The 27,117-nt window shown below is 37.1% G+C and overlaps 1 protein-coding gene across 1 annotated transcript; it reads right to left on the bottom strand.

The window, feature by feature from the left end:
* Positions 1–1,701: 1,701 nt before the first annotated feature.
* On the bottom strand, positions 1,702–26,831 carry LOC108666298. Its single transcript, XM_018153140.2, has 4 exons — positions 26,639–26,831; positions 18,645–18,729; positions 3,154–7,266; positions 1,702–2,575 (listed from the first exon to the last, which is right to left on the bottom strand). The coding sequence occupies exons 3-4, from the start codon at positions 7,159–7,161 to the stop codon at positions 2,558–2,560; spliced, it is 4,026 nt and encodes a 1,341-aa protein (XP_018008629.1). The 5' UTR covers positions 7,162–7,266; positions 18,645–18,729; positions 26,639–26,831; the 3' UTR covers positions 1,702–2,557.
* Positions 26,832–27,117: the final 286 nt, after the last annotated feature.

The following is a 27,117-nucleotide window of genomic DNA, read 5'->3' as shown; positions in this document are numbered from 1 at the left end:
TAATGCAATAAATTTCATATGAATTCGTCTCATTGCATTCATGATTTCAGATAAAAGTCCTCATGCAACCGTTTGCCTAACGTAAATCTTTTCGACCCAAGGAACTTCAAGAAGATGATTAAATTATGGCAAAGAAACCAAAAACCAAAGCGCAATTTACTGTAAGGGGGCAATTTACAGCTATTACAAGCGAAACAACATGGGGAACTTACAACTATAATGAACAAGTTTATGCGAACATACCTGCTCGTCTTCGGAGTCGAGTTGATGAGACACGTCTTCGGAGTTGAGGTAGTAATCCAAAGTGTGATCACTAGGCCGCGAGCACGACGATGCCGTGATGTCAGTTGAGCTAGAAGAGAAACATGGCGAGCCAACTCTGATGCAAAGCAAACCATTTTCAGAGGACGAACTTTCAGTAGCATTTGGCAAGTTTGAAGGTGATCGGAGCTGAGCATTGTCACTGCTCCTATCGGCACAAAATACGTAGACTTGTGAAAAGACGTCCGAACAATCGTCTGTTTCCGTTACATCGTCATCAACATCGAAAAAATCATTATGATCGATAGTGTATGATTCACCGTCAAATGATGTTGCATCCCCACACAAGCTGACATCCAAGCTTTCTAGCCGACCATTTTCATTTGGTGCTAACAAATTCGTACACCCTGCATCGGGAACGCACTTAATATCTGTGAACTTCCGTTCATTGAGGAGTATTATACTAACATTTTCTTCGTTTGGAATCAAACTCGAAGCTAAACTCTTTTTAGAAATATCAGGAGAAAGACACGAATCAGAATTTATTTTCATGTTCAAATTGGTCCCTCTTGACGATGCAACATTACCGCAAACGTTTCCATCACTCGGCTTGAACGAATTGCGACAATTCGCGTTTGAAATAAATTCTCTCCGTGATTCAAATACTCTATTGGAAGAATTCCATATTCCAGAGTTCGATGATTGTGAGTTAAGTTCAATTGGCAAATCAACTAATGCCACTTCACGAAGACGATTGGTAGTCTGGGAAAACCTTTCTCGATCAACGAAGTTAAGGGAACTCGACCGTTTAATGGTTGTACAAGAAGGGCCTACGTACCGGCCTCCGCTTCCATGGCCCTCAGATTCGTAGTCTAAATTAACATTTACACCCACGTGTCGGTAGCGGCCGGGTCGAGTGGACAACATTTCAAAAACTATTATTCATCGTCTGATTTTGTAAAGCATTACAAATTCATTGAAAAATTACACACTTGTTCTAATTTTTTTATTTTTGAACAGTTAATCAATTGAGTAGCGAGACTGGAGCTATTTTTTTATTACGAAGTTCCATGAATAGGTAACTTCATGCGGAGTCCATGCAGCCAAATGCAAAGGATCCAGAAGCTAATCCACAGATAAACACGAGAAAAGGTTTGTAATGAAAGAAAGTAATAATTTTTTTATAGATTCACTGAAGCATAAACCTATTTCTGAAAACAATGACTCAATATCGAAAGTGTCAGGCTTTCAACAATGCACTTCAAGGTAAACCATTTAAGAAAACTAAGAACCAAGTTTTAATCTACTCTCATCTCTAACGATAGGTCTCTAAAATTGGAAATTCGTCAGCCTGAAATGAATGATTGAAATTCAAATTATTGTTGATAGCAAACTACATAATTCATGAAAAATGAAAACAGTTTGTAATCAAAACTTTATTGTTATAAACACTTCGTCAAGAAATGAAGGGATATAAGTGTAAACTCAACAGTAATAAAACAACAATTGAGGTATGCATAATTACGCTTTATGAATTCTGATAATGCTATGTCAAATACTGAAAGTTATAAAATCTAATTGATTAAAAATCAAGCTAAGTTGGCTATTACATATTCCAACACAGAAGTATAATAGATAATCTGAGTTAATACCAAAAAATGGCAAAAATTTCTGTTAATGAACTGCCTGTATTTACACAATGAACCTTCTGAGCAACTTGACTATCACCCCTACTCCACTGAAGCCAACGCCGCACTGAGCCAGAAGAACGTCTGCAACTGCAAGCAACGTTCCCGTTCCCGTCCGTTGTCAACTAGCAATACTCAGACTCGAAAACCCGGAATACTGATTTTGTAAAGTAAATAAGAGTTTTTACATTATCTTAATTCTCTGTCTGATCTAACAAAGTCCAATCCATGTTCTAATCAGTTTGTTGTTATACACTTGTTTCAAAATATTATGCTAATAAAGGCGTTTCGTTATTTCGCATGCATTGGCGTGAAGTGTTTTAATTAAATTTTCTCTCGTTTAAAAATATTGCTCGTTAGATTAAATTTGGATTTCAGAATGTTAAGCTCAAGGCTTTAATTAAGAGTGTAAGCATTCATGTACGGTAACTTGATTTTCTAATTTCAAAGCTAAAAAAACTCTCCTGAGACGATTATCACTCAAATTCCATTATCAATTACTTTACCAGGCCATCAATTTGCTTGATAAATGCAGGAAGAGAAGGACCTTATATTACGATTAATTGTTGAGGACTTTTCCTGTGCCAGACGCCGCGCTTCTCAGGACATCAGGAGTTCCGCTCAGTCTGGAACAAAAAGAAACGCCCTTTTAACGTAATGTAATTAATGCAAGTAATTACAAGACATCTTGGATTGTTTGCGTTTTTAAAGAACGTGTTATACAGCAAAAATATTTTTAAACTATAGGACTATTTTGCACGTGATCATTTGAGGGATTTTCGACAAGCGAATATTAAACGCAAATGTTTTACGCGCCGAGTTGAAGTATAGTGTTGTGAAACAAGCAAAAGAAGTATATGTTGTAGTAATTCTAATTCATACCAGTTGTCAATAGAACATTTTATAATTTTTTTCGCAAAGTTAAAAGAATAACTCAACAGAAACAGAGGGCGATTCGAGGAAGAATAATTGGAAGTTCATCTGGCAATTGAAAAAAAAAAAATAAATAAATAAATAAGGACATCATTTGGCAGTGTGACACGCAAAGCACAAATAAATATGTTAATCTGATATCTTCCGCTCGTTTGGTTCAAACGTCTATAACAAATTTATCTAAAACAATATTTTTGTTTACTTTTTGAAGGACCCATTAGGTTCTATTCATTTATGAGCTTAAGTTTCTTTGAACACATTTCAACTTTACCTCCAGCAAATGCTTGCGCTGAAGTCCCTTCAAGAAGGCTTCATGGCCGATTGCAAAAGGCGATAATTTGTGTGCTTCAGGATTAAAAGTTGCAGACTCGGTTATTTCTGGAAGCATCGCCATTGCCTTTTCCAGCGCTTCAAAACCGGTGCTGGAAATTTCCGACTTTGCAGCATCAAATTTTTCGAAAAATTTATCCCTGTTCGCTGCATCTTGCTGGTTTGCTTGTCCGTTTAAGAGCTTCTCAAGAAACGCAAGAGTTATGACGTAGCAGCGAAGATTCTGGTGGAGCATTTTCATTATGAAGGAATTTCTGTTTGACTCTGTTGAGTCAGAATGAAAAGTAGAATCATGATTCCGTCTTCTGCGCGTTGGATTTTCACAACTAGTGATGCAGTCGCTTAGATCAGATCCGCCTCCAGAATCTGTTTCTTCAAAGTATGAAAAACATGAAGAAGACCTGGACGTTTTCGTTGTGTTTACGTAGTCAGAACTTTTGTTAAATCTTCGTGTGATCATTTTCCTTTGATATTCCTCCTTTCGGGAACACCTCTGACCTGAAGTGATGCTTTTAAACGTTTCGTTGAGACACTTGGCGCTGGGAACAAGCCCCAGGCTCTTGAGCTCATCGGAGGCTTGGGAAATCTGCTCCATGGCGGTGAGTTCATTACTAACTTGCAATTTCCAAAGGGATTTTGTTGATTGCTGGTTCATGTTTGTGATTATTTCCCGAATCTCTGGAAGCTCTGCCAACTGCTTAATCTTCTCCGATAAATCCTCTTCTTCTTCAAAGTATCGTTTCTTTTCTTGAGGGGAAATTGCGCTATATTTTGGTTGACTCAGTGTACTGTTCGCTGAGCTTCGTAAATTACAATTTATGTTATTTCTTAGGAGCTCTATCTTTGGTCGAATGAAGTTCTCTAGTTCTTCTTCTATCTTTTTCCCAAGGTGCTTCTCCTTTATCGAGTTAATGCCATGTACAATTTGTTCAATATTTTTTTCGAGTTCTCTATCACCGTTAGATCCATTTATTGAAGTCATTATCTCTGATGCAGAGTAACACTCCGCCCTGGACGTTAAATTGCTGTCACTGAAGTCACTTTGGTCACTAACGACGCCTTCATCTGATTCTGAACCACCGTCCAGGCGGGATTCACAAAGGCCTCTCAAAAGTTCGTCGACTTGTGCAAAAAGAGGTTGGTCGCTCAAAATTCCCATCGTTTCCCCAGAACTCATTTTGGTTTCGTTTTCTATATTGGCTTCTTCGTTTTTTATTTGCACCTGTACGGTTTCTTCTTTTGGAGAATGGTTTGTTTGTATGGTATCCTCAACTGTTTCTCTTTTCATTTTTTTCATGAACGTTGTCATGGAGGTCGCGAGATAATCTTGGTCATAATACTCTTCTGCGATGCTACTCTGGAATCCAAATGACGGATAGGGCAATCGACCGAAATCAGGCTCACTTTTCCACCTGTACAAAGGATTATTACTGAGCTTACTAGATTCGGCTATTTCTTGATGCAGCATTTTTTCGCTGAATTGATCATTTTGAGTAATCAAAGCGGTAGATTTTAAAGCATCAACATCATTTCCATGGCTGACGTTATGATTTATCATTTTAGTACTCAGCGGTTTTTTAATTTTACGAGTCTCTCTTGGCATATCCTCACAGTGTGACTCAATTGTGTGCTTTATCCACTTGGAGCCATCTCTCTGTAGAGAAGTCGTTTTGTCGTCTTCCAACTCATCATAGCAATCGAAGTTATCAAATTTTTTGTAAGTGTTAGATTCATCCATCTCAGTTTCAGCCGAGTTTAAATTCTGGAAGTGAGCAGACGTGTACGTAGAATTAGGAGAGTTGTCGGAACGAGAGCCACTCAAAGTGCGAGATCTCCCCTCAAGCGTCAATGATGACTTGAATTTGTTTCTTGACCTGTTGAGAGACCATGATTGATCTAAACTCTTGTTGTCAGTCATACTGCTTGGTAAATCAAAAGTTGAATTACATTTGAGGAAATTTTTTGATGGCTCAATTGAATTTTCTTTGAAGAAGCGTGATGAGTTTAGTACCAAAGTCGACGAACTCAATCCTGAGTCGTAAGACTTTCGACTCTCATTTTTTCGATCCCCTAAAATCATTTCGAAGATTTCAATACTTTCTTCTAGTGTCCTAGGAACTCTTTCTGTGTCAATATTTTGTGCATCTTTTTGACTGCGTCTGAGCACTTTGTTGGAAAGTGATAACTCTTTATCACTTGGTTCGGCGAAAGGAGTCCTTTGGGTTGCAAATTCACGTTGCATGAGCGACTGCGAGTTATGGTCTGTAGTGTTCCAAAACGACAGATATTCATTGGTAATTCGATCATTATTGGCTCTCTCAAAAGAGGAGTTGGTGTAGCCACTAGAATCTCGGGAACCAACATCCTTATCAATGAAAATTGGATCCGGACTAGGAGGCTGAACACGTTCTTTAGTTTCAATTTCGTTTCTATACACTTTCACTGGAGCTCTGTAGGAGCCAATGCTCTTTTCTACCAAGAATGCCGTCTCCCTGAAACAGGATTCAATTTCGTTGATAAGAGATGTGGCTTTCAGGTATGTCTTGTCCTCAAACGAGATTTTGTCATCATTATTCTGCGGATGAAATCGTCTAATTTCAGGGAGCTTATCTATCATAGTTTCGTCTCTTCTATTCGTCTTTTGGACGCCGAAATTGAAAGCTCGATCATCGTCCGACAATGAAGAATTTGAATCTTCTCCGAAACGCTCGTGATTCGTGGCAAAACCAGAATATTGGTATACTTCGGAACAACTTTTATGCGGGACCTCCTTGAGATTTTCAAGATTGTTGTTTTGTAAGTCGTAGTTCATTTTTGTACTGCCGATTTGTTGCACAAGTTCTGTTTTGATTTTTTTGGGGTTATCGTGCAGCCTTTTAGAATCGTTCTCAGGTTTGCTCGCATTTGGATCATTATTGCTCTTAGGAGCATCAGTGCGATCGTTGCTGATTGCATCACGCTTGCTTACATTCCATGTAGGACCAGCACCTTGATATTTTTTGTGATAAATTTCTCTTAATTTTCGGGCATAAATGTCTTTAAACTTTTCTGTGCACTCTCGTATGTTGATTATTGATCGATTGCAAGGCTCTTCCTCTTCTTCGCCGACTATTTCCAAAATCACGTCCAAGTCTTCTTCTTGGGGGTGGGTTTCTACTTGCTGGAGGAACTTTTGGAGTATTTCACTTTCCTTGGAACTTGGAATGTCTTTTGTTGGTGACGAAGACCTGCATTCCTCAAAACTTTCTGCATCATCCGAAGAGTTCAACGAATTTTGTCTGGATCTGATGTGATTGTCGACAACGTTTTTAAGTTCTCTGTCAATGTGCACCAAGATGACTTCCTCGTCCTCATCCTCTGATGATGAAGATTCCGATGACGAAGTCTCATTTGATGAACCTTGGTCTCGTTTGGATATTTCCGATAACACGTCGTTTTTCGGGACTAAACATCCTATACTCACATTTTCACGAGACGTGTATTTCCTTAAAGGAGGTGCGATAGAGTTTATTGAATCTTGTCCATCGTCACTGGAGGCCGATGAACAATCAGAATTGCTGGAAATTGTGGACCCACACTCGCTACATGTTCGAGTTCCTTCATAGTCGCTCTCGTCGTTAGAATTATTGTAGTCAAGTGCCTCCTGCTGACTGACAGCTGCAAAGTCTTTCATCTGACTGTCAGGTTGATCAACACAACACAGAGGACCAGAGCTACACGCCTTGCATATGAAGTTCTCTTTAAGATTATCTGCAGGACATGTGATCACAATTTGCGGCGTTCGTAAAACGTGTCGGCGTTTGTACGTCCGAATTTCGCCGTGGAATTGACTTTTGTTGACTACCAAGGACGGTTCTTCTCGTTCTGTTCGCTGGTAATTTTTATATTTTCGGTCACTCTGCAGCTCACAGTAAGATGTCTTCGTAGGCAATTCGTCTCGACCAGCCATTGCAGTAGAGCGCGTTTTAGGGACGCCAGGTTACAATCAGTTATAAGTTGATGAAGATAATTGCTGCGAAGGAGTTCGTTGTTGATGTACAACCGCGTGCCAAATCTGGAAGCAGAAAACAATTTGGTCAATCAATTACATTGAGTCGCGATCGTAACAATCTAGTAAACTTCGAGCATCTGATTCAAAGATGGTGCATTAGATGAAGGTTTGGTAAGCAGATTTTCTATAGATCAATCTACGAATGTCAATAGTGAAACAGCGCCAGATTTTAAACTTTGCTTTAACGCTAATGTTAACAAAGGAAATAACGAAAAGAATGATTTGCACTACATTCTTTTCTAATGTTATAATTGGTATGTGAAATAAGTTGTAAATTGATGAATTAATCTCATTTTCAACTTTCAAAATTCATTAAATAATATGATCGCCGAAATGAAGAATTCATTCTTCAAGGGTCGATGTTGAGAATATTTTGAGATAAATTAACGATTGTGAAATCAACTCTTTTATCCATATTCCTGAGACACATCACACATTTGACAGACTTTTGACATCTGAGATAAAATACGTAATGTTTAAGGCATCAGAAAACTACGTACTTCCTGGATAAATTATAATAACCAAAGTAAATTATAGATTGGATAATAAAGTTATATTATTATTAAATATTAGACCATAATTGTCTATATTTCTCGTTTTTGTTGTCTGATACGTAGCAAATTTACGAACTAAAGAAGGGATGCCAGAGGCCAGCATTACCCAAGACCAGCATATCTTTCATCCTCCTTTCCGTGCGTAAGCCTGCTAAAGGGCAAAGTTGACTAAGGGATTATATGTTAAAAGCCAATAGTACGAATCCCCTTCATGATAGGTTAGTTTACAACTCCTATAGATCCTCTTTTCATAGCGTAATGCAGTCAAGTGAGCAGAAACTAAGAAAAGCCGTCCGGCAGTCAGTGAAAAAAGGCGGGAAGACGGGGTATGCGTGGAGGTAGAGTTATGCCGGGGGAAAACAGCTGCGACGAACGGACGGGCTGGAGTTAGTACAGTACGCTGAGTGTAAGCAATAAGTATAGTACGCTGAGTGTAAGCAATAAGTATAGTACGCTGAGTACGCTGAGCAATAAGTACAGCACGCTGAGTGTAAGCTATAAGTATAGTACGCTGAGTACGCTGAGCAATAAGTACAGCACGCTGAGTGTAAGCTATAAGTACAGCACGCTGAGTGTAAGCAATAAGTATAATACGCTGAGTGAAGGTCCTAAAGTCCATGCCTTTATAGGACCGGTGACGCAAAACTCGCCGAAATCTACACAAAGAGTTACCTCGTTAAGAACCAAGCATGTCAGAAGAAGGACGTACGTCTGATGCACGAGATGAAACGTGCCGCTATGGCCGAACCCAATCCCTTGTTAGCCGTACCTTACTTATCGCTGGAAACCTTCACTGCCACCCAACACTGAACATCCAGGCTTGTACCAGCATCAATTTACATGCCCATTTATCACTCACGCCGTGAAAATAATGAGCAAGTGCAATGCAGCCGCACATGCTAACCCGGATCACTCCACAGTAAAAAAATCGTAAAAAGATAAACCTCTCTAGCCTGTAGATAACAGCAAGCTGTTCATTAACTCATTAAACCTAGACAAGCTCATTCTTATCCAAATTTAATCTCACCCAGACAATATCAGGTTCTTTCTTACTTACGTCTCACCTAGACAAACTTAACCTGCAGCCTGTGAAGGCAAACGGGTGGTGCTCTATGAACATATCTTCAGTTCAAAAACATGGCAGATAATGGAACCGCGCAATATAGAGCCGACGAGTCTTTTAACCAAGAGCTCGTAACTCTCCTAAGCCTGAACTGGTTGTTTAAATTAAGATAGATGAGATTCACAAAAAATTCTACCATGTAATCTGTTAACTTTGAGTTTTGCTACGGAAATTTGTTATTAAACATCAATGCAAATAACTTAATATGAACTTTTGAGTGAACAAAATATACATGGAAATTTCATCGCCAGATCTATTTTGTGAGAATTTTTTAATGAAGTTCTCAAGTCCACGCAGAAAAACATCATTCATATATATACCTCACTAAACTGAGAGTTGAGGCACTCATATTAAGAGAATTGCATCGTGTGTTCATGAGGTATTGCTGCCTTGATAGAAGATATAGCGCACCGCGAGTGTTCCATAAATATAAATACTTTCCTCATAGACCGCAACTCGACCTTCAGCTGAATAAATACAATAAAAAAATTACAATTCAATACATGGAGTCATTTTAATATTTTCCGAGTTTTTTAATATTGTTATAAAGCCGCATTTTTTTCATTTGATATTTCAGCCTTGGATACACATGGCAATCGGATAGAAATGCAACTAATTTTTGGTTACATGAAACTTTCCCGCTCACAGACAGCTGAGCGGCAGACTGCATGCGTGCATTAGCATAATGTGGATACCCTTACGACATTGACCTTGTGTGGTGAATACGAACAACCTCCTCAGCTTCAACATTCCTCCCAGACTCGTCGCGACTCATTCACTTCCTACAGACAATGCAGGTTACTTGGGATTCATTGGACATCGAAGGTTCATTCTGAGAGATTACTGTAAAGCAGTTTCGCCGTGAATAGAAATTACCCGTTGTGCGTCAAACTGAAATTTAGAATTCTAAATTTTGAGTAGCGAGCTGGAATTTTCGTCATTGGAGTCACATTAACGAATAAATTCGACAATATTGTAACGAAAATAGATATTCTCTATAACAAGTGTCCGTGAAAACACCTCTGCAAGGGATGCCATAATATTACAAATTCTTAACACTATAAGTAAACTTTTCTGTATGCTGGATAACGGCGAGAGATCACAAAATTATTTGAAATGCTTATTTTTAAGGACTGATGAATGCATTGGCTTTGGTATTATGAAGCAAAATTAATTTCAAATGCCTATCAAGCTAACATTTCATGCTTTACGATGCACTTAGGTAAAAATGATCTACTCAAACGAAGATTTACATACTTTCAACGTCTTTATATAATTCTACCACTAAATGACAGCTCCTTTTAATATTTCTTCAGGTGTGATATCTAGGAAAGTCTTTAATTGAATCTAACTCTAGCTCGTCAATATTTCTCCAAGTGTGATTTTTATGAAGGTTAAGGAATGCAGTCCTTGGTCTACACAAAAAACAACAGAGTAGAGCGGCAGAGGGCTAGAGTTAGGCGAGTACATCGACGGGTGATGGAAGCTTGGGGCCCCCCAAAGGACCCATCGTAAGCACACCTGGTCAATGGCGGAACTGCCCAGGCAGTATTGCTGCTGGTTTGTCCTTCATTGTTTCTGAAGTGAATTAGAGGAACCATTTCCTGATCTTAACTTAACGCCCATCGCCAAGTACACAGACCTGTAGTTGATCCCATATGATGAGCACTTGACGATGCGAGGGGGAATAACGAACTTCGTTTTTCATATTACGGTTTTTTTACCTTTTTGGCACTACCTATAATTGCTAAAATATTTTAATTGGTCTGCATACGTGAAATTCAGAGCGTTTTATTTTTCTGATGCACTGTATGGTTGGTTACTGCTAAATAAAGCGTCAATTTTTGTCCAAAAATTAGCTGGAAATTCAACTAAGAGAAAAATAGAGTTGATAAAAAATCAAGGTATAGGTGTGTCGACTATATAAGCAAGGATTTGAAATTTACTCCCAAAAAATGAACTGAATACTATTTGATTTTTAATTATCTGCCATAAAATTTTTCCACAAAATTGACATGGGCCACACTAGATTTAAATGCATATTTGTATGCAACGAAAGATCGTGAAGCAGGTATAGTACTGCCGTATAACCGGTTCCTAGAGTGCCACTCAGAGTCTCCGAGAAACTTGTTTCTCATCAGTTGGGGAATCAATTACTGGCAACAATAAAAATGCAGATAAGCTTCTTCGCTTTGCCTAATGAACGTGAAACTTTAAATTTATCCCTGTAAATTCATATCCCTTCAATGTATTCATCAAATTAAAAATAGTAATCATATTTTAAAGGACAAAATTCTCATTCCGTCACCTTTTTCCTGCATAATGAGAGCAGAATAAATCCATAACAGCATTACATCAGAACATAAATGTGCACAAGGTTCTGACTACTATATCGAGATGCTTGAAGCTTAAATTTTTAATATAAGCTCAAACAATTCATCATTGCTCTGAACAGTGGCCACTGAAAAAGTTCATATCTTAGTTTCGCGATATTACCCGGTCATTAAAATATTGTTTTATTCTCGTTCATGTTTTTCTCCCAATCGCCTTAAAAACTACAGACTTAAATGAGTAAGTATATAAGAATAGTGAACACGAATTGGACTCATTACTTGCACTCGGCGCACTATACTAATGACTAATGCCTTACACTCACTATACTCTGGACATAAACTTGGTATTGTATTTAGTATTTGAACAATTAGCAATGAGAATAAAAATTCAGGTTGAAGGATTTTTTAAACCACACAGGACGTTTAATATGTGGCTGATAAATACGTACTATCAACGTCTTTAATTCTAACACTAAATGACAGCTCCTTAATATTACGCTTCACTATAAAAGCTCCTTAATATTAAGACCACATACAGGTCTTTTTGTGTGACATGACGCAGGTTTATGTGATGAATTTCAATGAAAATGTATTGAATTAAATTGATGACATCAATTAGGTTCGAAAAACAACGTGCGCTTCAGATAAATTGAAGTAATAGCGCTCCAAGTTAAAAGTAAGCAATTCTTATTCAATGGTCATTTAAAAGATAGCTAAATAAAACGTTCAGATCTTGCACCAATTCTTACATCCACGAAAACAGTTTTATAGTTTGGCTTTAATATTCAGCCGTATACCTCAAAACTTCACGGCTAGTAAGGAAGAGAGATGATGAGGACTTCGTTTTGAATGCTAAGCAGAGAACATCAAGCTCGATCCATAGCTTTGGTCCTAAATGTCTGGTGCGCACTCCAGGCGCATGCGTCCTTCCCAATGCACTATACGCGGGAGAGTGCGCACGACATTGTGTATGTGTGGCCCGATCGTTGCGAACCGCACGCTAGTACGTAGAGCTGGCCGAACACAACATAACATAACATATTGATCTCGGCGCTGAATAATTCTTGTTCTTGCCTTGTTCACAGAAGATCTAATATCGTGTTATTTGCCCGGATCTTTTCATGACTGACGATAGTTCCATGAAATTTGAGCAGCCAACTATATTTTTTGATAGGGTAGAGAGGCAACGTGATGGCTGATCTAACCAATGGAAGAATGTGTGGTTAATGCGGGAGAAGTGCCTATAAAATTCATGCAAATAGTCATTGCGCAATTCTTGTATTATTATTCAACATGCCGGCGGCCAGTGTGTGTCACACAATAAATTGGGCAAATTGAACAAGGGCTATGAACGTGCACTGAGAGTAAATGCATTCGCTACAAGTGGGAGCTGCTGGAGAAAATGTAATAACACGCACACAGAATAAAATAAAATAAAATTGCTTAGGTGAAATAGAGATGATAATGATGCAGAAATTTTTCGGTCCTAGTCAGTACAAAAAGAATTGCATGCAAGAACAGGAGATACAAATGAAATTGTCCTCACGGAAAGGATTGAATGAAGCCATTGACACAGTGGTTGTTTACTAATACTAAATCTAATAATCGCATGCAATTTCTATCGTCCTTGAAATTAGTGCATGCTTTCGGAATTTCATTACTTCGAAGTTTTCCCACTCAATTATCTTTACTGATTCTGATGTGATGTGATACCACGCCAATTTGAATATTAAGAGTCATTAATATAATTTCGGTAAATATATAATCGGTAACTCAATTTGACTGCAGAACAATTCATCGTTCATTCACCTCTTGCGTTCAGGGAGTCTAAATAATTATTTGTTAGTCACCAACAAGAGACTGAATGCAGCCTGTCTTCCAGAATTGGGAAGCTCGTGTCCTACCACCATTTAAAAAAAATAGATCAGTAATCACTACAGTGAGTGACAGAGAGCGCATTTTCTCACGTCCGTCCGCCCGTCACGGACGGACGGACGTCACAAAACGGACGGACATGACGAGCACAATTGCGCCTTTTTTCCGTGAATGAGAAAATGCGCTAAACAATTTAATTCTCTTTATTTATGTGTGTAACTATTTATCGTCAAAAGAATAAGTCCTAAATTAATAAATGCCCGCTGGATATGCAATCATTCAGACTTTCAGACTGCAACGCAAGAGCCTAAGGTTAAGCCTCTCTTTTACGCCAGAATCTTTATATTTCATTTTCTTGTGCCACGATCCCAATTGGAAAATTAGTCTCTGAACTTCGGCAGCCGGGACCTTACGTGGTCTAACTAACAAAATGATGTTCCAATCATGAACGTTTATACCGTCGATGGTTAATTACTTTGATTGTGAGATAAACAATATAAATGTCAACTGAACATTTTTGACCAACTCCAACAGATATAAAAAATGACGCAGTAACTTGAAACACTAGCTCTTAATTGGGAATTATGATATCAAGGATTGGAGCTAGATTATTTCGGTGCTCACCGATAACAGTACATACAATATCTGCTATTTAAATAATCGAATTCACCTTTTCAACATATGTTCAACGTTCCAGCAGTTGTTCTGAAATTCATAGACTGCCAGAAATGACTTGATAACTAGCTGTACCTATAACTAATATTCAGGCGATATAGCAGCACGTCTGAAATTATATATTACTGTTGCACATGTACATATGTACGTCAGTCAGAGCGAAAGTAATCAGTGGTATAGGCGAAGCAAAAATAGCGGCGCAGAATTTGAAATCAGCATTCGTGGATCAACCTTGTTTCTTAACCAAGGAAAGATATAAATCTTAAAATTGCAAGCTCGGTGAACTCGGACAGCGCTCAATCATCTGCTGAATCTCAAAGGAATTGGCAGTCAAAACTGCCTTGATTTCGCAGTGCACACACGCCAACGACGAAACACTACACGGGCTCAACATTCAAATGAGGAATTAAAGTGTTTCAAAAGAATGATAACGAACACAATAAATGAGCCTAAGAAAATTATGTGCACCAATTTTTTTCAGTAGTCGCGCGTATGAAAACCAAGAAAACATTTTCAACTAAAATACAACGGACATAAATTTTGTTAATACATAAATAATACTTAACAGGAGGGGCAAGACTGAACATAGGATGGAGTGAAAAACAACTTTATGGAAATTCGCTATCCGACTATTTTTTAAGTGGACACTTGTCAAATGAATTTTTTCAAAGGATTTTATAAACAAACAATTTCTAGAGTTGCAGCAATTTCAAAAACGTAAATTTCAGCGTGTTTTTTAATTTCATGTTCAACTTTTATAAGATAACCTGGATTATAAACATGACCTTGTTGAAAAAATATTTATTCACCAAACCAATTATGAATCAAATGCCTGTGTGTCTGTAGGTTACTCTATTGCACTCCATTACTGCCTTGAATTATCATTTAGTGAATGTATTTCACTTTAATATTGTTGAACGCCTATCAATTAATTAGTATTTTGTTATATACAGTAATGATATTCTTTCCTAAACCAAATACGGCTGTTTTTTGGCACGTCCACAAGAATAAAAGCGGTCATGATGTTGAGAGTTAGTGGTTCAGGGAACCATTAGTGAGAGGATATTGCCAGCAAGCCGATGGAGTTTCAAAATGCAGAAGCTGCAACGCTGGAACTCCGGATAACAAAACGAAGAAGAAGAATTAACTGCTTGTTCATATTTAAAAAAATAACGTCCGGACAATATTCGTCGATTACGCAAATCCTGAAGCTATGAATTTAAACTCTATTTGAAAATGGAATCAATATCGTGAATATAATTGAATAAAGAAAACGAAGTAATCAAAATTTCAAAGAGAGTTATAGTTAGAGTTTAATCAAAATATCAGGCATCGACGAAAAACTCTAAATTGAAAAATGTAAAGCACATTTTATTTATTTTCACTTTAAAGCACAATGAAAATATTATATATATTTTCTCTAAGTTGATATTTGATTTTTTTTTTGTGCTGCCATTGCGACAACTTTAAGAGCGTTCCAGTAGTCGAGACAAGAAGGTTTCTTCATTGGACCGCAGCCTTTCTTGATAACTTACGATCATCTCTTCAAATTAATAGTATAGGACAAATTACAGTCGAATAAGAATTGTCAGTAGCCGGTTTTGAATTGTCAATAACTTGTCTATGATTGCTCTCTAATAGCAGCCTTCCACTTCGAAATCAAATATCAACACTGGTTATTTCTTCTTCGTGTAAATCTCTATCTGCTAATTAATTTATCCTGCTGAAATCTCTTCATTGTGAAACAATGGGAAAAATCGAAACATAAAACTGAATATTTGATCGGGCATTGAGAGCCATCATTCATGAAATATTTTTCAATGCCTTTTGTTAGAAATCAAAACAGGAAGCCTACCTTCCAGGGTAAATAAGACGAATAAGAAACAATCGTGTCTATATTTTCTGTGAATATAGAAGGTTAATTATCAACGCAAAGTTCGTACTGTTGTCGGGGAAAATATTTATAGAGAGCGAAGTGGTTTTTGGCCCGTATAACAAAAATTGGCCCGTATTATATAAGAATTGGCCCGTATCAAAAATGTCCATACTTGATCGTTGGTCCTCAAGAGTAGTGGTACCTTCTTGCACGATATAAGTGCATGATGTAGTATGATGATGTGCATGATGATGAATATATGTCTTGCATGAGTGGTGCATGATGTAATATGATGTATTCAGTTTTACTCAAGGTATTTATGCCATTTTCATTAGTTAAACTTCCTAGCTACTATTATAAAGACAGGATTTGTATGGTTGATAAATATTGTCTAGAAAATTTTTACCTTGTTCACGCTCAAGAATTCGTATTTTACAACCCATTGCATGTTGGCAACATTTTCTCGCTAATTTTGCAAGGCTTTCCAAACTCTCAACTTCATTACCTACTACCTCAACGGCGTGCTGAGAACCAGCTGTATCATATGTTTAAGTGGCACAAACGAATAAGAATATCATCACTATCTACCACAAAACATTAATTAAGACGGTGTTAAAAAATAAGGCTGAAATACGGGCACTAAATAATATTTTAAGAGTATGATGGAGGACAATAAAATAACCTAGACACACGTGCCTACAACATCCTCTAGTCAACCTCGGCCTATAGGGAGAGAGGGAGGGTAGTGACTGCGCGTCGCTAGAACATGCGAATGCTCGAAGAACCAATTAGCATCAATCGAATTGTGTCCTATTTTGTGTGATAGTTTAGAGTTGATTGTTAAATATTCATTGTTTAGTATCACTGCAATGTTCAATTATTTTTTTTTTTTTGGTAGTTTTACGTCGACGCTACAAGTTGTTTATTTTGAAAATCCTTCTCATAAATGGGATTCATTTGGCAGAAAGACATGAAAAAATTAAAAATATATAAATTTTTCACTCCACCCTAGTGAGTGATGTACTCATTATGTTGAATTTTGTTGTTCAAAGTTTCATTTTTACACAAAATAATGCGAAGAATTCCTGCTTAAACTAAGACTGCCTCTTTCCGTCCACAGACCTAGCTAGCTATGCGTCGACTGCAGTCTTATCATAAATTTAATTCGAGTCATATATAGCATGAACTATTTATTATATGTGGCTTAGACACATTTTTTATGTTTTATCTACATGCATGATCTCTGATGAGGCGGCTGGTACGATTAGCATGCGCATGTTGCAAGGCATGGTGTGTTTTTATTCGGATATTTGTGTAGGTCACTAGCATTCATTGGCCAGATTTGTCAATGGCGTCTTGATGATCAAGTGAAGTTCAAAGACAATGAAGGCCGCCTAAATGAACTAAACTCAATGGTGAATGATTTGCCGTACAATTAATCCACAGTTTGATTGGTTTATTGATTGTGATTAAATCTTCAGTGAAATTGAGTCTTGTCTGGATTTTGCATGTAGCTATAGGAACGCATGACGCGTGCCACAACATCCGAAAACTGCAATGCAAAAAAAAAATGTATACGTAGCTGTGAAAATAAAGTTTTGAAATTACGTTCGCCCTCTCAATATTATTTGCAAATTCGAAAGAATTGCGTCCGTTATTTCTTTTTAATATACATTTTTGTCTATTTTTTCTCTTCTAAGTTTATTTGGCTTCAATTAAGAATTTTTAGTACTGATTTTGTGAGAGATGACGTGAACAATGAATTTATAAATAATTTTGATTGTTCTAAATTTCGGCATTTATTATTCTGGAGTACCAGGGTCGCATATCACGAACTTTCTTGCCCAGTCAAGCGTGGATGTCAGATAGGAAAGTGTTTGCCCCTGCGGTAGGAAAAAAATTTACAGCGCAACTCAAGCTCTCACATTACATCCATGTGTGCTTGAACTCCTTTAATAATCCGTTTAAAAAAATTATTTGTACACTCTCTTGAAATAAACTGGTATATTAGGTTTTAATTATGCATCATCTAATTTATGTTCAATGAAATTATTGTCGTGAATCATTGCGATGAATTTCCTCAAAATCTTGCAGCGAATTCTTTTTATTGGAATAATACTTCACATGTTTCATTACACTAAAGATTTTAGAATTATTTCAAATTGTAAAAGTATCTTTTTATTATCATTATTTTAGAAATAAATGCAGTATTTACAATTCTCATATAATTATCGTTGCGATTTTATTAACCGTGTAAATTTTATTATTACAAAAAACATTAAACAGAATGCGGCCAGAATAGTTTGTATTTTTCCGCTATTGCGAAACACCAGCTGCGCTCAGCCATGATTTGCCAGCTGATGAACAATGGGATGTTGCAGTTGCGCGGTCTTTACATTTATATTCTCTACAGCGAACATTTTTGCCGAAGTGCTTCAATATTTATAAAAGCTAAATCATATACATTGTTGATTAACAGGTGTGCATTGTTAACAATCTATATGAAAAATTATTGACGGCGAAGTTTTTTAGAAACTGGATGGACGAAATTCTCGACGTGCGTGTATAAAGTCATTAAAGATTTTTGAAGTGAACGCCAGGGTTTTCATTTTTGGTTGGTAATTTAGGTTAACTTTGATTGATAATGACTGGTTCGATAATTTCCGGCTCGGAATGCGCATGAACCTTAAAATATTTATCGAAACAAATTTTATATTATCAGTTCGAACTGTTATTCGGGTATTTTTTATATTAGGAAATAAGCTTATCATAAACGTAATTCATGCATATATCTATGAACAATTTAATTAATCTACCAAATTTCCCACTGGTAAACAACATTTACAATTTATCCAGTACAATTAGCTTAACACAGAAAAAATTCTAATTAATTTATAGTTTTGAAAATAGATACTATGAGTATAATGCTTTAGTTTTTTAGTCACCTTGTAGAAGTTGATGAATCCCATATGTTGTTCAGGATGAAGCTTATTGGTTTTTACGGATAAGCCTGCTGTCGCTCCTCAAATCCTGAAATTAAGAAAACGAAGCATCAGAAACAAAATACAGGCTTTCAAATATCAACTGAAAATCATACTTCCAATTAAAAAATGTTATCACTTTATTTAAATGTGAATCGACACCTCAGCATCTTATATCAATCAAGATTCAATAAGTATATGAAAAAAGTTATGAATTTGATGTTTCTCGCATTATATCTCACGTGCTTATCAGGATGTGGCTCACACAACAATACAAGTTTTAGTTTTTTTAGTTTCTGTCCATATAATAACTATATATAATAATATATAACTATATATAACAACTATAATGATATCCATCTATATTGTTACGTCCCTAAATGATGGAAAATTATCGCATCATGAAAGACATACAGCAAGTTCATCAGCCCTGCATTGTAAGCGTCTGAAATTACATTATATTTTCCCAACCTCTAATAATTCCCGAGCCTAATATAGAAGAAAAAAATTCTCGTTTGTTGGTGGTTGTGTTTTGGTGGATCTTTAACTCTGCCCAGGATTGAACCGTTCACGAATGCGGTTTAAAAATGAATTGGGCACATCTTCTCGGTAACGAAGAGAATTGCCGAGGTGGAAGCGGGTGCGCCACATGGCAACTGCTCGCTTTGTTCGTTGGCAAGCCGTGACTAGAACTGAAGTTGGTGGGATTATTTGCTTTGATTTATTTGATGAAAGTTTTTATGAAACAATACTCAAACCAGATTTAAAGTTTAGGAATTTTGGTAGGTAACGATGATGTATTTCTCATTATAATATATAAAGTGGCTAAAAATTGGAACTGAATAAAAAATTTTTATGATTTCTAAAATCCTACATGTATGATTTCTACTCTCAAGTATCAAGAAATAAATTTATGATTACACAAAACAATCTGGGTTTTCATTTCAAGGTAAATTAATGAAAGTTAAACTAACTCTTATTTTAATATTTAACTTATATTGTGAATAAGTTAACGAATTCATTATAACGTGTCACATAAATAATGAACTTAATAACACAACGATTAACCTGAATTCCGCTTTCAAAAACAATGTTCACCGTTACTATATATGCGTGCCTGTCGGAAATAATAAAACGTATGTTGTTTGATAGCCAGTCATTGAAACGACCTAACGACAGGGTGTTAAACTGCACGAGGTCATATCGCAATGACCTCTACAAACATTTAATTGCCAGGATAAACCCGCGTCCTCAGGTAACGACGCGATAACGCGTCACGATATCAGCTGCTTTCGCCGGAACAAATGAACTGCTCGCAAGTGTATAGTGCAAAAGGCAGTCATGTTAACTGTTAGTTGGCGCTGCAAAATGGGAAGCGTTTGTTATTATCTAGCTCCCACTCATACGGGTGATCATGACTGATACCAATGCAAGTAATTTTATTTCGAGTCTGACTCCATTTTTAAATAAATCTCGAGTTGTTGATACAATGGACATCAATTTTAAATTTCGTAGCAATGACAAGCGGGAAGGCTATTCTCGTGGCAATAGTAAGTATGACAAGAAATTTACAGTTACATTGCAGCGGCAGCTCCAATAATGGATTAATTGCAGAAGTTACGGCATGGAGGCTCTATGGCAATTTTTACGCATCCAGCATTGCATTGCAATGAACTTAAGATCTGCTTGCCTATATATTCAGAGTGCGTACACTAATTAAAAATTTAATACCAAGCCAATCATATTTTAAAAAGTTCTTACTGTGTCGCAATTTGATATTTTGTAGCAGCTGATCAAGCGAAATAATCTATTTCGAAGCAAAAATATTCAGCGTCCATGAATCTAAGCTCTCTCGCTTCATAAAATTCTACTTCCACTTATTGCGAACAGTTTATATTTTAAATGTATTGACAATTGAATGGGCTGCCAGGCATGTCGAAAGGTTAAGTAATTAATCCCAACATTAGTGCAAAAATAAATTTATCAACAATACTTTTGTTTAATTTTTCTTTCGGTGAGTTAGTGATGAAGATATTTTCACCTGCCTTTTCAATCCATGATTTTTATCAATGTTTTTACAGCGCAATAACCAGCTGTTATTTCCAGGTCGAAACTTTCTGTATAACGCCGCCCATTTTCTCAACCTCAGCGCATCACGCATCAGCCCTCGTGCGTCTAGAGTGCACCTGTCAAACATTTCACCTTCACCAAATTCCTGAAGACGTACAAGCCACCTTAAGGGCATTTAATATATAGCTGGAGTACTTCCATGTAGCTACTGCACAGCTGGTGCTATGAAACTATAAATGAGTAAATATTTTTGTCCCGAAACAAATAAGACGTTCAAATCACTTCTGACATGCTGCCCTGTCCAATTTAAATCTGACACACCGATCCGTCCAATTCAGATTTGACATGCTGTCTTGTCCAATTTAGATTTGACATACTGACCAGTCCAGCAGTTCAGATGTGACATGCTGTCTAGTCCAATTTAGATCTGACATGCTGTCCAGTACAATTAGGATCGGTCTCATATTTTCACTGCTGATTGCTACTTCTTCTGAAAAAACTGTTGTTTCTTTTGAGTTCTTTAGAATATCTCATGTGAAAGAACATCCTAATAAGTTCTGGTGAACATCTCTTGCTGATGAATTGCCGCTATTACGATCTGGATAAGATCTTATACTGATAAAATGTATCATGTACGAGGAATCGATGTCACTGCAATTTAGGCTGGACAAAATTCTGCCCATCATCCTAAATTATTTTTCGCAATGGTTGCTATGACGCATTTTTACGATCGAATACTCCGCTATTTCTAATATTTTTCGTTTGCTTTGATTCATGTACCATAGTGGTCTGAGTTTTCGTATTCAAAATGCTCGATACTCAGATGATACACAAATATCTAAATGACAACTAAGTTGTTCAATTGATAGCTGCTCGAACAACTTCAAAAAGATAGTAAATTTTTCCTACCATAAGAAATTAAGATGACCATGCGAGCAGTAATTAAAATGATATTTCCATGACTCCATGATCACGGATTATCATAGAACATGAAGCGATCAATTTTTTCAAGTAGGGGGCAAATTTTTTCGGTATTCATTGCACACAAGACTGCAAACGTCCTATAATGATCAATGAGCTGACGATGATTAACAATTGTTAAATTAACATCTGTAAATTAAAGATTTTTTGTAGTAGAACTTACGACGGATGCAGCAACTACTGGGGACTCGTGGTGAACAGCTGAGCCTACATCAGTGACATGCGTGAGCCTTGACTGTGACAGTGGTTAAATTTCTTGTGTTTGTTCCACACAAACGTTTTAGCGGAACCAGGAAACGATATGCACAGGCACACACAGTCGTAGGTAAACATGCTTGTTGGCGCTGAGTTAAAGCGAGAGTCAATGTTTGGTCATTGTTGAAAAGTTCCTTTGCAGCATTAAGATAAATTTTAAAATTGTACCTCCATAAATGAATTTTTGTGTTGTCCGAGGGTTCCTAGCTTGTGTTTTGTTTCTGATTTTTATGAGATTTTGAATCTATATGCATTTCACGTTTCTCAAATTTAGGCAATTTTCACATGTGAGTCAGAAAAATGTAATGAATTGAGAGTCATCAACATTAATGGAAATGTTATGTCACCAGTTCATGAGGAAAGGCATATGCCCTATCAAAATTTGGATGCCTGTCAGCCGCTGGCTCAGGGTCGCCCCAAATTCTTTTTACGGTGTAAATTAGAAGCTCTATGTCCGCTTTAGGTTCCGGTTGCCGGAGCGAAATAAGCGCCGAAAGAGAATCTTGTGAAATACCCGTCGAGCTTGGGGCGATCGTGGGGCTGTCTCTTATACACATCTAGATGTGTATAAGAGACCACACATACACATGTAATTGCTTAGCCTCTGCGAAAAAAATTATATTCAAATAAGAACACACGAGAAGAAAATATTTCCATAGATTCAAATTTTCATAATTTTTCAATGCTTTGATAACTGCCTAATCGTAGGGTATTGCTAAAGGCCTCTATTATATGAACCGCATGAAGTCTTTAATTCTTGCATGGCCAAATATTTTTCATCCGCTCGCCCTATCGAAGAGCAAGAATCACAATTGAAGATGTAGTGCAATGGCGCGGCAATGTATAGAGAAACAATGGGCACGTTCGAGACGCCCGATCGTCTAGCAAGGATTCTGGGCAAGTGACCAATATTTGAAATGTAGTGTACGATGACCCTCAGGTCGAACAAACCTTTCATTTCCTCCAACGTTCATTGCATTAATATATCTTAACGCAAAGCAAAAAATATTCAGGGTTCACACACAACGATTAAGAGAAGCGAAGTAGTTCCTTCAATCGGATCTTCCACAAAAGAAGTGTAATACTTTTTTTTTTCTCGCGTGCATTCCAAGGAAAGGAAAAGTAATTGACGCCCAGAACAAAGAACATCGTGGCGGGTAGAAAAAAGAGAGTTCATATTTAATGACGAAGCTGACCTTGCAGTCAGGCAGAGAGCACTCAGGCGTGCAGGCTGAGCGCATAGATGAGAGAACCACCTGTTGTCTTGCACCACCTGTGCCCATCTATCTATGCTTCCGTTTAGAATCTGAAATAATTTTTAAATTTCCAATCTTCAAAACGTCATGATTGATACTCACGATAGGTGATCGTGGGCCAAGATTAGCAGTCAGTATCTCTAATAGAAGTCAAGATGTAAGCGAGAAAGAAAGTATTCCGACAAAGCATATTAAGTAGGCATCATATATGATAAAAATTAGGCGCCGATTCGCTTCAACTTAAAAATCCACACCATTTCAACAAAACGACATAGAAATAAGCGGACTATGGGACGCGTCGTCTGTCATGTGACAAAGACATTGTCGTCAAAGTTGATGGTCCGCAGGAGTTTCACCCGTTAATTTATATATTCGTCAGCTATTTTCTTTACGGAAACTCAACATATTACTAAATTATTTTTTTATTTAAGTACTAAATAGATGATTTTTCACCTTTGTATGTCATCGCGCGAATTTTCATGTGGGTCACAGGAGAGAGCCTTGTAACGAAGAAAGCATCCACACTTTTGGAAAAAATCTTGACCGCTGGGCACCGAGGCGTGAATTACATGAATGATGCATAAATAAACAAAAAATCCTGAGCCAATGACCAAACTTCAAAGCCTGAAGCCAGGCCCTACAGCCCTATACTGTGTCATTTATCGTTAGTTCAGTTTTAGAGCACTTCAAGAACATGCCTGAAACTTCACTATTCGAATTGAATTTTTCGAAATTCGTTTTAAAATGAAGCGATATCAAGTAACCGGCCTGCTAGAAAATTGTACAACATGTACGCATCTACGTTTCTCAACAAAAATACAGTTTTATTCTCCAGTGTTGTGGAAGGAGAATTCATTCGATTTATCGGTGTTTGAGCTCAGAAAGCTGCTATGCTAAAATCATATGAACCTTGAAGTTGCGAGTCTCGTATGAAAGCCTTAAAAGTTAATCTCTGCCTCTTAAAAATTAATCAATTGAACTCTGCCTATTGCTTATAATTCCTATTCTATTATCGCGTTTAATTCTTATTCATTCTATTAACCTCTTACCGCAAATTTTTAAGCAATTTAATGCTCAACACAATGGATGTAACCAGTTCAGCCGCAACTCTCAACGGCCATCGCAGAACTTCTGCTATGTTTACGTGCCCTTGACCTACGTTTACGTCGGCAGTTGCTACTGTTACAGTCACAGCTGTAAGAGAATAAATTGCAGTTATTGCAATGACAGAACTTAATGTAGTAAGAGACGTTGTCGTTTGATATCAGTTATTGTAGTCATCAGTTATCAAAGAAAAAGCATTTATTGCATTGACAAGCTAATACCGAAGAAAACAGTTTCCGCTTAAGCATAATTGATTCAGCCGTGCATAGCAGTTTGGGTAGAGTGGCACCGTAGATTAGTGAGTTAGTGGTGAATATGGCTTCAATTGACTGGAATTATTAATAAAATAATTTGATCTACATATTATCAGTTAGTGAACGAGGAGCGAAAACATAAATTCCAATGGAATACCATGCAAGACACTTAAACAAGCGTCATCATATAGCTTCTTGAAAAATATAAGAACTGAACGTGACAGAAGCTGTATGCAATGGCGTCTGTAAAAATGTCGTCAGAGGCACAAGTGATTCTTTTCATATTGAATTGACCTGTACATGATTCCTAAATTATCTATTGAATTTGCTCACTCAAGACCTCATAATAATCACATGAACAACCGAGCATTAACATGTTAGCGTTAAAGCAAGATATGACCTCATTAAAAATATATTTTAAAAAGTAACATTATTCCAATAAAATCAAACTGCTGCCCTGTTGAATAACTCGAAGCATTTAGGTAATATTCATGATGAGATATCTTCCTATGAAAATGAAACACAAGTGATGATGAAATTTTTTCGTCAAATTTTCTTGGCAAAACTGCTATCGGCACAGCAGCATTCACCATCATATAGGACATAGGTTGATTAAGTGAGCCTCCTCCCGCAATTTTGATTATTCCGTGCAGAGGGCGTGAGAAACGCTAACACACTTAAATATTCTGCCTAGCTCTGAAATTTGCCTTAGACAATTTCAAAATGCACTTAAATAATGCTTATGCACGAATCTAGATTTGTTAATTGGGAGAAATAACCCGTAGTAAGATGTTTTAGCTCCCAATACTTGATGCACAAATTCAATATTCATGCATTTTGTTCTCAATTGAAGAAATTTTACGTATATTTTATTCGAAATAGAAGTAATTTCATCTGCGCGTGGTCGGGCATAAGAGGAGAACAGCCAAAAATACGCTGGCTCTGATCGTCCTCACTTCAAGTGCTCGTTTTTAACCTACTTGTGGCTTAACAATCCCTATTTGTGTACATTATTCTCATAATTTAAAATATCCTCGATGTGTTCCTTGTACAGTATCGTTGCACACACGAATATAAAATATTTTCAATTTTGCCGTAATACAAGATAGAGGCATTTATAAATCTGAAATGCCTCCATGGATTTGCCCCTAATGGGAGGAAATAGGATTAGCGATCCTCGAGACGCTTGCCTTATGCACAAAGGATCCCAGCTTAAATCCTAGCTTGTTGTTGAAGGCAGAAAACATCAACGGTGTTTATAGATCCAGCCTATGACATTACCATACAGTGGGGGGAAAAAAATATTCGTACACTTGAAAAATCGTATTTTAATGTATGTAAGTACACAAACTGAACAGGAGAAGTGATTTATATTATGTTTAAAGGCGCATTGTATTCAAAAATAGCATCAATAGAAATTAAATCTCAATGCAACAAAAATTAATGCAACATGTTAACTTCTTCGGGTCAAAAAAGTATTCGTACAAAACAACTTTTGACTAATATTTCACACNTCCCGACCAGAGAATTAAGAGCGTAATTTAGCCTCGTGTCGTGTAGGGAGGAAGTGAACGACATACCGGGCCATTCTAACGCAACAGACCTGCAGTCATGGCCAGTTCATCGTGATGCTCGAGCCCATGCAGAAACAAGAACATTCTTCTAACTCTCTCGGAGATAAGCTAAAGGACGCCCAGAGATAATTCCCGACCAAAGAATTAAGAGCGTAATTTAGCCTCGTGTCGTGTAGTGAGGAAGTGAACGACATACCGGGCCATTCTAACGCAACAGACCTGCAGTCATGGCCAGTTCATCGTGATGCTCGAGCCCATGCAGAAACAAGAACATTCTTCTAACTCTCTCGGAGATAAGCTAAATAATATAGTGAATCTGACCACATTATTACATTAATCACACATACGACAGGAAAGATTAGGTATTGTAACACTAACATCTAGCTACTTATTATTCAAAACATTTTGTGAAAAAAAAAAATTAGAAAGCAAGTATTCATATGCTCTTGTGAATTTATGCTTACTTGTGAAGGTCGTGGAGATACGATTCTCGTGATTCATTGGCACGTTTTACACTTGATCAAATTCCTTCCCTTGACTTGAAGCCGCAGTGTTTCTTGTACTTTGGTGTCTGCGGGAAACTTTTTCTGTGCATGAATGTCCGCACGCAGATTTTGGTAAGCACTTGTCAGCAGAAAATGTAACTAAAAATTCTCTGTAACAAATACTGCAAGATGGTAAAACGCACGAGGCGAAATTAATATTTTAATGATACTTTTATTTACGAGTACACTAAATTTAATATAACACTGAAAACGGGTTTAAGTTCATTATCATATTCTGGAAAGAGTTTTGCTTTGTTATCTATATTAACTTGAGTTGCACTATTTGAGATATATAGCGATAGTAGAACAATGTATCTTTGAAAAGACTCAATGCTTTTACGGTGTATACGATCCTTAAATTTCATCACATACGCGAGCGAATCAAATTTGTACGTCCT

The sequence above is a fragment of the Hyalella azteca genome, unplaced genomic scaffold, assembly GCF_000764305.2.
Source record: "Hyalella azteca isolate HAZT.00-mixed unplaced genomic scaffold, Hazt_2.0.2 contig10552, whole genome shotgun sequence".
Taxonomy (NCBI): domain Eukaryota; kingdom Metazoa; phylum Arthropoda; class Malacostraca; order Amphipoda; family Hyalellidae; genus Hyalella; species Hyalella azteca.
Note: the sequence above shows the minus strand (reverse complement) of the source record. Positions and strands in the feature narration are given on the sequence as shown.